The sequence below is a fragment of the Trichechus manatus genome, unplaced genomic scaffold, assembly GCF_000243295.1.
Source record: "Trichechus manatus latirostris isolate Lorelei unplaced genomic scaffold, TriManLat1.0 scaffold00054, whole genome shotgun sequence".
Taxonomy (NCBI): domain Eukaryota; kingdom Metazoa; phylum Chordata; class Mammalia; order Sirenia; family Trichechidae; genus Trichechus; species Trichechus manatus.
The window spans coordinates 3,061,975-3,073,189 of NW_004443990.1; the positions used below are offsets into that span (position 1 = coordinate 3,061,975).

At 35.5% G+C, this 11,215-nt stretch overlaps 1 protein-coding gene across 3 annotated transcripts in view; it reads right to left on the reverse strand.

Moving 5' to 3' along the window:
- Positions 1–5,418: 5,418 nt before the first annotated feature.
- Positions 5,419–11,215, reverse strand: part of MED13 (mediator complex subunit 13) — a 96,594-nt gene continuing 90,797 nt past the window's right edge. The window contains exons 29-30 of one of the 3 annotated variants that reach the window (XM_023732695.1): positions 9,578–9,678; positions 5,419–9,234 (exon numbers count right to left, since the gene is read on the reverse strand). In XM_023732695.1, coding sequence (XP_023588463.1) covers positions 9,102–9,234; positions 9,578–9,678 — 234 coding nt within the window. In that variant the 3' untranslated portion in view covers positions 5,419–9,101. Of the gene's footprint in view, positions 9,235–9,577; positions 9,679–10,143; positions 10,806–11,215 lie in introns of those variants that run through there. The other 2 variants (XR_002824362.1, XR_002824361.1) reach the window with 2 other exon arrangements.

Genomic DNA, 11,215 nt, shown 5'->3' on the forward strand with positions numbered 1-11,215 from the left:
CCCCTTTGGGAGCAAGGGAGAATGAAGAGAACAGGATACAAGGAAAAGATTAGTCCAAAGGACTAATGGACCACAGCTACCAAGACCTCCACCAGACTGAGTCCAGTACAGCTACATGGTGCCCGGCTACCACCGACTGCTGACTGGGATCACAACAGAGGGTTCTGGACAGAGCTGGAGAAGGATGTAGAACAAAATTCTAACACACACAAAAAAGACCAGATTTACTGGCCTGACAGAGACTGGAGAAACCCCGAGAGTCTGGCCCCCAGACATCCTTTTGGCTCAGTGGTGAAGTCACTCCCGAGGTTCACCTTTCAGCCAGGGATTGGACAGCCCCATAAAACAAAACAGGACTAATGAGACACAGCAGTCCAGGCACAAGGACTAGAAGGCAGGAGGGGACAGGAAAGCTGGTGATAGGGAACCCAAGGTTGGGTAAGGACAGTGTTGACATGTCATGGGGTTGTTAACCATTGTCATAGGGCAATGTGTGTACTGTTTAATAAAGAAACTGTTTTGTTCTGTAAACCTTCATCTAAAGTACAAAAAAATTATGTGAGATCAAATTGACAACAGCAATTCAAAAGGTTTGATGGGAAGAACAGTGAGTTGAAGACAATGGTTATGGAATAATTTGGAAAAGGACAGTGAGAATAGCAGCACAACTACAAGAAAGTAATTGATGTCACTGAATTGTACATGTAGAAATTTTTGAAATGGTGTAACTTTGGTTATGTATTTTTTCACCAAAAAAAAAAAAAAAGGTCCTCCAAGGTCGAGAAGGGAGAGTGTTGACATGTCATGGGGTTGTTAACCAATGTCATAAAACTGTATGTGTACTGATTGTTGAATGAGAAACTATTCGTTCTATAAACCTTCACCTAAAGTACAATAAAAAATTTTTTAAAAGACTGATATTTTAAAAACTCAAGAAACAGTTTAAACACAGAAAACATTCTTTGATGGTTACAAGGGTGGAGAGGGAGGGAGAGGGGTGTTCACTAACTAGACGGTAGACAAGAATTACCTTAGGTGAAGGGAAGGACAGCACACACTACAGGGGAAGTCAGCACAACTGGACTAAACCAAAAGCTAAGAAGTTTCCTGAATACAACCAAACACTTCAAGGGACAGAATAGCAGGGGCAGGGGTCTAGGCACCAGGGTTTCAGGGGACATATAAGACATTTGGCATAACAGTTTATTAAGAAAATGTTCTGCATCACACTTTGGTGAGTGGCATCTGGGGTCTTAAAAGCTAGTGAGCGGCCCTCTAAGATGCATCAATCAGTCTCAACCCACCAGGAGTAAAGGAGTATAACACCAAAGACACAAGTAAAGTACTAGCCCAAGAGACAGAAGGGGCCACATACACCAGAGACTACATCAGCCTGACACCAGAAGAACTAGATTGTACCCAGCTACCACCAGTGATCACCCTGACAGGGAACACAACAGAGTCCCTGACAGAGCAGGAGAAAGGTGGGGTGCAGAACTCAAATTCTAGTAAAAAGACCAGACTTAATGGTTTGACTGAGACTGGAGGGACCCTGGAAAACACGTCCCCCGGACTCTGTTGGCCTGGAGCTGAAACCATTCTTGAGGCCAACTCTTCAGACAAAGATTAGGCTGGACTATGGAACATAAAGTGATACTCATGAGGAGTGTGCTTCTTAGCTCAAGTAGATACTTGAGACTAAATGGGCAGCTCCTGTCCACAGGTGAGATGAGAAGGCAGAGAGGATTAGGAGTTGGCTGAATGGACACAGGAAATCCGGGGTGGAAAGGAGGAGTGTGCTGTCACAGCATAGGGAGAGCAACTAGGGTCACATAGCAATGTGTGTATAAATTTTTGTATGAGAAACTGACTTAATTGTAAATTTTCACTTACAGCACAATAAAAAAAAAGAATTGATGAAATATGTATTTTCTATACTTTTCTTAAGTTGAAGCAGAGGAGTTCTTTCGGGATAAATCATTCTCCTTCTGATTAGCTTGCTTTGATTTACTCTTTTCCACTTTTACCTATTTTTCTGCCAGACTGGAAGGAGTTAAGAAAAAAAGAAAATTACAGTATCTACTATGGTTCAGGTATATTTATATGTTTTTATGTAATTATTACCAAGTAATGGAGCCCTGGTGGCACAGAATATGTCTGCTATCCAAAAGGTGGGCAGTTCAAATCCACCAGCAACTCCTTGGAAACCGTAAAGGCAGTTCTACTGTCCTCTAGGGTTGTTATGGGTCAGAATTGGCTGGATGGCAGCAGGCTTTTTGGGGGTTTATTACCAAGTAAATGAGCTTCAAGAAATTAGGTCTAGATATTTAAAGGAGGACCAGTATTCTTTGGAAATAGAATCATAGAATTCCAAAAGTAAAAGGATCTTAGAAGACATCTAATTCGTTTTGTCAGCATGCAGTGCTTTTTACAGTTACCCTCAATAGTGTGACTATATTATCTTGTAAGGTCTCTTCCATTGTTTCAGCCTGTCAAGATCTTTTTTGGTTCTTCTTTTATACTGGCTTTCTGATTTAGTTCTGGCTAAGCAGATCGTATCTTCATTAATGTATGAATAAAACTGGGTCCAGCCATGGTTCTACAGTGTATCATTAGAGACATCTCTCTAGGTTAACATAGCTCCACCAGTCAAGCCTCTTTGGGTATGACTGCTTAAGCAATCAATGTGACTACCAAAACACTTCCTTGTTTTGGGATAAAGTTCAATTTCCTTAGGGTGGTACTTAGGCACAGAATTTTTCATTATCTGGCTTGTCTCTCTAGTCTGGACTCCTGCCACATTCCACCATGGGCCCTTCATTTTAATCAGTCTGAACCACTTGCTTCCGGAATCCTTCATGCTATTATTCATGGGCCTTCTCCCCAGTGTTCCTTCTGTCTGGAATACCTTTCATTCTCTTTCTTTACGTAACAACATAGGAGCCTTTAAATCTTACCTCCAGTATTCTCTTGCTAGAAAACATTTCACCTAACCCTTCACTAGATTGGGTGTCCCTCTAAAAACTGATAGTTTTTGATGAGTTCTGTGGCTTATACAGCTGGATGAATGGTAATGCCATTCACAGCGACAAGGAACATTGGAAAGACCAAGTGGTTTTTTTCAGTAAGGTTTTTTTGCTTTGGTGAGAAGTAAAGATTTGTTAAAGAACAAAAAGAGAATAACAGAACCAGGTTTAAAATCAGGCCTTCTAAATGCAAGTCTGTAAGACACCACATGGTTTGGGGACTGCTCATCACTCAATAAGACTTTGCTTCCACTGTAGTTAGGAAGTGGCAAAATAAGGAAGTCTTTAAAACACCAACCCTTTAACTTTACAAAGAGTAGAATTTCCTAGTTTCCAAGTAATTAAGAACACTGATATTCTGGCAGTGCTCCAGGGAGGTCATTCTTGACACATTCTAGAGGAAAAGAAGTAGCTCAAACATCAATTTCTATACATCCCAAACAGAACTTCTGGTTATAGCTATAGGACTCTGAGGAGTGTGATTATTTTTTGTCCAGGATTGATAACTCTCCTAGGACATATAAGGGAAGATAATGAAAACTAGAGAATTACTAACAAAATAGATGCTTTAGGAACACATTCGAGACAGTTCAATTTATCTTTTACCATAAGCCAAAACCATGGATTCTCTTCCTTTCTCCCTTGTTTTTGATTATGTGGACTCTGCAAATAATCTAGTGCCCTCTGGATTTCTATACTCTTAATCGCATGTTCTTAAGGGGTAAAAAACATTGACTTAACTAGTTAATAGAGCAAAACTCCCTTAATACCCTGTTTAACGAAGCCTAGACATGTTCATTTAACATGCTTAAGAGATAATGGTTCCTACGTCATGTCCGTATTTCCCTAGAAACTATATTTCAAAGGTTATTTACTCCAAATGGTTTGAGTATGGTTCAAACTGCACTTCTAATTTTATCCTGAAGTGGATTCTTTGCCTCTAGATTTCTTAGATACCTATAATGACATTTCCCAAATATTCTTTAACAATTCTGTCTCAGGCACATTCGATAATAAAATCACTAAACAAAACTGCCAGAACACGTTGCAATTTTGCTCTCAAGTTGTGGTAAAAAAAATTTTTTTTAATCTAATGAGCTGAAATTACTTCATGCTACCTCACCAACTTAATACATACACTTATAAATAAGCTATTGATACCAGGAAGTGAAGATAATTTCCATGTGCTATTCCTTCTAGAACATTTCAAAATGTTCATCATGTTTCACATGCTTTTACCTCTCATAATATAGTTCTTTAAAGGAATTCACAGGTACAGCTGGGGCCAGAAATTTTGCAAGAAAAGATTCTCAGAGAAGGGTCTCACTAGCATTTTAGGCTTTTCAAGTCTTGGATTTCACCAAGATGGAATACACTGGGCCACAATGTAAAAACCGTATTTGCTTAAGGTAGCAAGCATGTCTATCTCTAAGTGCTTGAATTCTGAAAGTGTACCAATACCTTACGCATGGTACAAACAAGCATTTGATACGCTTTTAAAGAAAAAAATTCACTTCCTTCAGTAAAGCATTCAGGATTATTCAGACCAGGTTTTCAGTACTGAAAACTACAAATAATAAAGTTTGTGTGCAGTCGTGCAAGAAGTATCAGAAAAAGCGTGATCTGCATAGTTTTTAGGCATACAGAAACTATAGTAAAAAAGGTTAAAAACAAATCAGAGATAATGTAAACTGTGATAGAGAAGGTAATTTACGATAGGCAGTTTCAACAACATACACCTCCTTTTAAAGAATCACTATAAATAATTTGCTGGCAGCAACTATTTAAAAATGACCACAACATTTTGGGCTATATCCTTACTCAGCTTAAATCTGGACAGAAATATTTTAAATAGCTGCTTCCAGAAAATGGATAGAGCTATTTTTGATGAGTTGTTCGCATCTTGAACTTTTATGTTTCAAACTCATGCAATCAATTAAAAATAGGACAGAGCAAATTTTAAAATATTTGAAGGTAGCGTTAGAAAATTGATATCAAATTCATCAGCCTAAAAGGGATTAGTATATATGTACATATACAATTACTCTATATACTGGTATATGATTAAAGTATTTTTTTTAAGTACTTCAGGTAGACAAGTTAAAAGGCCATTAATCAGTTTCTAGGATGCCCTTTCCCATTTATAAATGACACAAAAATGATAAGGCTACTAATTTTGCAATATTTACTATGGAAATAATATTCAACAGAATAAGACACCACAATGAAGGCTTCATGAATAATTTATTCCATTTGAAGTTCTGCTTTTTGTTTTTTGTTTTTTTTTTCTTAAAAAGTATAAACCTTTTCATTTCCTCAATCACAATTTGTACAACTCAGTGTTATGGCATTCGGCAGCAATAGTGTTTATTCCTTATTCTTTTTTTGTCACGTTAAAAAAAAAAAAAAAAAAAGCAATTGGACCATATTAAATGTCACTGCTAAACAACAACTTTAAAACGCCGCTTCGTAAAGTGACCAAGCTATCTTGAGAAGGTTGATGCTGACATGTCCAGTAACGATCTTAAAATTTGTAGTTTAAACTCAGTAACTTTTAAGGTCCACAAATCCAGTTTACTTTGAAAACTAAAGCTGTTTTAAAACTTCATGAATACATCAACCTGAGGAGTATTTTAGGTCCCAAATCCAGTTTTTAATTAATACTCCACAAAAAATAAAATACATATATAAAAATTTAAACCACAGTTCTGGGCCCATTAAAACACCAAGAAAAACCAAAAAGTTAGGATTTCCAGCTGATTTTTTTGGGGTGGAGGGCAAAATAAAAATATGTCAAAGATATTTTTCTTAATTTAGACAAACTAAAATCTTAAGAGGAAACCCAGACCAAAACATCACTCATGCAACATTAAATGTATTAATAGACTAATATGCGATGCCATAGTGGATGAGTAGCAAATTATATGATGCAACAGCATTTAAAAACTTCCTTTTAATCTATTCAATTTGAACATTTTAAATAATGCAACATAGTATTTCGATATTACAGTATTAACATAGTGCTTGATTAAAGATCTGCAAATCTTTGTAGTAACACATTAAGTTAAAAATTACCTCAGAAGGTAAATATGAAGACGAAAGGAGAATATTTTAATACAGTAATCTGTGCCATACTGACAATTGAGTACGAATACAGCTGAGGATAGTTGACTAAGTAGTAAGAGCTTAATTTTAGTGGTTTAAGAAAAGTTTAGAAAGATTTAAAAATTACAGCTACTTTAAAATTTAAGGATTACATATAAGTACACTTGGTGGCCTTCTGGCCAAACAATAAGGTGTACAGAAATTTATTCATACAGTGTTAATTCACAGTCCTGATAACTGAATGGCTTGCATAAGAAAAGTATGGCTAGATGTTTCTCACTGGCTGGAAGCAGACATATAACTAATCTTTCCAAATGCCAAAATACTGAACTTCCACCCTGCTTCGTAATGGATAACTACACAGAAAACAGACACTAGCATGGTAACAAAGAAGTCAAGGTGTTGGGATCCACTGGTATAAACTATAATATTGTGACACCTATTTAAACAAAACAAAACTTGTCTGTGATAGTACATTAGTAAGTCAGATCCATCATCTTGTATAAAAGGCTTAATTTCTTTTTTTCTGAAGTCCCCTGACCTTTTCTAATGGCTATTTAATAATTTTCAATTTGCGTGTGAACTGATATATGAGAGACAAAAAAAATCTTATCAGTAAATCCTGTATATTTGGGAAATATTCCTTGATTCCCAGAGGAAAAGGAATTATATGCTGGGCTCCCTTCTTATGGCTCTATATAAAAGATACTGTCAGGGAATAATTTTTTTAAAACCTATTTTCAAACTGAGTTGTGGTTACTATAGGCTAGTGATTTTAAATATAGAGAGAGAACATAGCTTTTATTTTTTAAAGTTTCTATTGAGCTAAATTTATAAAAATGGGTACCTTTTATAGAAAATTTGAAATAAGCATCTTTTCCTTCAAATCTCAGACAAGTTTTTTTGTTTTTTAAAAAAGAACAAAACATGTCAACATAATCTGTGGTGTGTTAGCATAATTTAAAAACTAACGCCGAGATGTGATCTTTAATTTTAATATCAAAATATGCTGACCACTGGGATTGCATTATTATTTTGAAGAAATAATTGAAAACCTTTGTCACCAAATGTGTTTGCTTTATAGAAAAAACGAGACTTGCTATTGTTTTTATATACACAATTTGAAGAAGTTGTATTGTTCATAAGAATGATATTTAAGCTAAGCATACAGTATACACAAAACAAGTTTCAGTAAAAAAAAAAAAAAAAAAAAAGTTTTGTAAATAAAATTGATTTTGTCCTTGTAGAGAAGTAGTGAACATACAAATAGGTATTTTGCTAGACTGCTTCCAAGAAAGATAGGTAGACTTGGTGACTGTGAATTCAAGTCAGCAACACAGTTAGGAGGCTAACTTGGGCTCTCTTGTGAGCAGCACTGTAGGAAGGATTTTTCAAGGGGGTAAAGCCTGCATAAAAGCAGTTATCTTGGCATGTGCAAACAAGAAGGGGGAGAGTTGTATTGAAGGAAGGGGTGAATTAAAGTCCCTAAAATTCAAGTCCCTTCTTTAGGGAGGTGAGAACCTCCTTGGCATGTGCCTACCTTAATCTGAGCTGCGTGATAGAAAAGTACAGACTCTGGTGTTTGGGACTGCCATCTCCAAACCAAGAAAATTAAATAAATAAAAAAGACAAAGGGGTACAGGTTAAGTTTAGAAAATGGTTCTTTCACAAGTGGAATAGAGTCTGAATACCAGAATTCACTGAGAATCTATTTACACCACAGTTTGATTGCACGCACACACGCACACATCACCATACTCTCACACACACTCCCAATCTTTAATTTAAAAAAAAAAAAAAAAGTCAAACAATCAAGAGTGACTTCTCTTAAAATAATTTGTAAAATGCCTAGAGCTGGGCTAAATTTCAACCTTATAGGATCCTGAAGATAAATTTTTTAATAATATTCCCATGCCTAGATGTGCCACTTGTAAAACTGAAAAACATTTAAGCATGTAACATTAAACACCAAAATTAGTTTAAGCATTCAGTAGCAAATGTTTTTCTTGTAAAACTAAGTTTCTTTCACTGGAAATGGCCTGAAATATTAGTCATAGCCCTAAACCATAGTACAAAATATAACTGAAGAATTCTCATTTTATTCTAAGTTAAACCACCTAACAATATCACTTGTATATTGCCATCATGTTATTCTGTAAAGGTGTGATATATAAAATGCTGTAAGACCTGGTACCTTTTCAATTTATAAACACAGTGAACTTCATTACTGTACATGTACTCTGCAACTACAGCTTAGCTGTAAATCCTCCACACACAATGGTATGGACATTATTCCCCCTCTAACCCCATTAAACTGTACAATGAGACAATACAAATTTACTGTCCCACCCACCCCCTTACAAAAAAATAATACTCTAAAAGCAACCCTACTGCAACTTTTTAATTAAGACGATTACATATATTTTAGACCAATTGCTTTAAAGCAAGAAGGCAGTATAAACCTTCTAGGAAAATTTTTATAAAAGAGGTTAAGAAATATAAGACAATTTTACATTTAAAAACTTACAATAAATAAGAGATGCAGGCATTTTTGAATACTAGATACTATAATCCAATACAAGAACATCTTGATGTTCTGAAGCCATAAGTTGAAATTCATTGTTCCTCATGTTTCCTTTCCATGCTTTTAATATTCATTTAGCATGACTGGGTACTATGGCTCATTACTTTTCACAAATACTGTGACTGGAAAAAAAAAGGTTAATTTTTGCTACCAAAATGTTATAATACGTTTTGTATGATCAGTCATCATCCTAAAGAGTTCAGTATAATCAATGAAAAATAGCAGGGTTATAGTCCCTCCCCCCAAGTCAAAACAATATTTGTTGAAGTAATAAGAATTAGACCCCATCACAAATGACTTTCACTGAGAAGATAACTGCAACTTAATCCTGCAGTGAAATATCCTTTATCCTTTTTCTTTTCTTGTACAGTTCCATCAAATGAAGATCACAGCATATTCATGATAAAGTTATATAACTGATTCAGCACCACAAAATGAATTGGGAGACACGAGCGTCTGTCCTGGATTGCAGGGTCACAGGTTAGCCAGGAGAGTGCATTGTACTGTTCCAAAACAAACCTAAAAAGCAAATAAACTATATAAATCATATTTACCTAAAATGTATATTTTAGAAGCAGTTTCCAATTATGGCATCTAAGATTCAAAGCCACTTTAAAAAAGGGTGGGAGGTGTACAGTAGAGAGTTCTTGGAGAGATAAAGATAACTAATTTTCATAAAAATTATTCTCAAAGGTAGATTATACACGTTAGAAAGAAAAGTACTCTTTCTTAATAATGCTATCTAAAGATCCAAGGGTACACAATTATAAACTCTTGCCAAAAATGAGAAAAACGCTATGGACAAAAATGACATTCCTTTAAAATAGCAGTGGAGAACCCTTAATGGTACAAAGAGCAGTACCTGAGGACATCTGAAGTCTGATTTGAGTCAAGTGGATGGGAGTGTTTACTGTGAAGCAGCTCGTCAGATTGCACTGAAGGCACGTGGAGGTGCAAAGAGGCCTAAAAATTAACAGAAAACCAGTCAGCCAAATGGAAAAAAAACTGTTATTTGTTTTTACCTTATTCTCCCAACATTATGTTCCTTAATTAAACACATTTTAGTCCTATGTAATGAATGAAAGCCACTATAAAGATGCTTGTTCTCCTCACTTAACTAATTCATTTATAATTTTTAAGTGGGTAACTTATATTGAACCTTCTTACCTCCTTTTTCTTTAGTTTTATTGTTTTTAAAGACCACTTAACAATCCTAAAAGAAGATTTCCGATTATTTTTATGTCTAACTTGCTTAGACATATAAATGTTTAAGGAAGCACTAAAGTGACAGATCTGAGTACAGTTTGCCTCTAAGTTACACAGAATTTAGACTATGCAGACGTACCTAGGTCTGGCACTGAAAAAGTAACGGGAGTAAGCAAATGCAAATATTTTACTTATAAAACTATAAACCTTAAAGGAAGCTACCTTTAGTTGAACTGTGTGCCGTTTAAGTAATACAGTGTGCAGCTGCCTTCTTTTGTCCGTTCCTTTTCATAATGGAGGCTCAGTAACAACTGTCACACCTATTTAGGTATGGCAGTGAATAGTGGGAGAAAGAGATGTGATACTGTTCCTCACATTTTGAATAAATAAAGTAAATCATTTTGTTTATAATTTAATCTGTAAAATAGTGTTAAAAGGCTATGACAAGACGGTGGTGTCCACTGCAGAAAACTCTTGATTGATAGATATTCTATATACTGTAAAAGGTTCTATTGTATATTTAGGTGCTCTCTCCTCTACAACTGTAATATATGAGTGAATTCTTGGGTTATAATTCTACAATATAACCAAAAATATGTATGTTTGAACTGTCTACAAATGAATGAATATAATCAGCACCAGTGCTCTAATTGCTAAGATAAAAAGATTTTTAATCACTTAGGCAATGACCCACTATTTTTCCAACAAAGAGAAACATACTAGGTGGTTTTATTGCCTATGGCATAAAACTAAAATGGAATGTATGAAAAAAAAAAGGTGAACAAAGTTATGGTAAGTTATGCCTTACCTGGTAATTCAGAACCAGAAGTCCTAATCTTGTTACACTGTATCTGAGGGTGAATGCCCACTTTACACTATCCTCTCTGCAAATAAATATTGAGTAGAAAAGAATCTGGATAGTTCTTCAGACTTTTTGTAAAGTAGTGTTTCCTAATAAAAATGTTCCCTGAAACACTAATGTCAGGAACTATTAATAGGTGTTACACAATCCTTTTCTTGTGTATTAAAATAAGTTTGGGAAATGCTAAGTAAACTTGTTATTTACTGCTGTTTTTCAGAGCCTTTAACTACAACAGGGGGGCAGACAGCATCTGCAGTGCTTCCCAAAGGACCAAAGAACCCTTTGTTTTGTGAAGACTCTTAAAAAAAAAAACAACTGTTGCCGTCAAGTCGATTCCGACCTATAGCTACCCTATAGGACAGAGTAGAACTGCCCCATAGGGTTTCCAAGGAGCAGCTGGTGGATTTGAACTGCCGACCTTTTGGTTAGCAG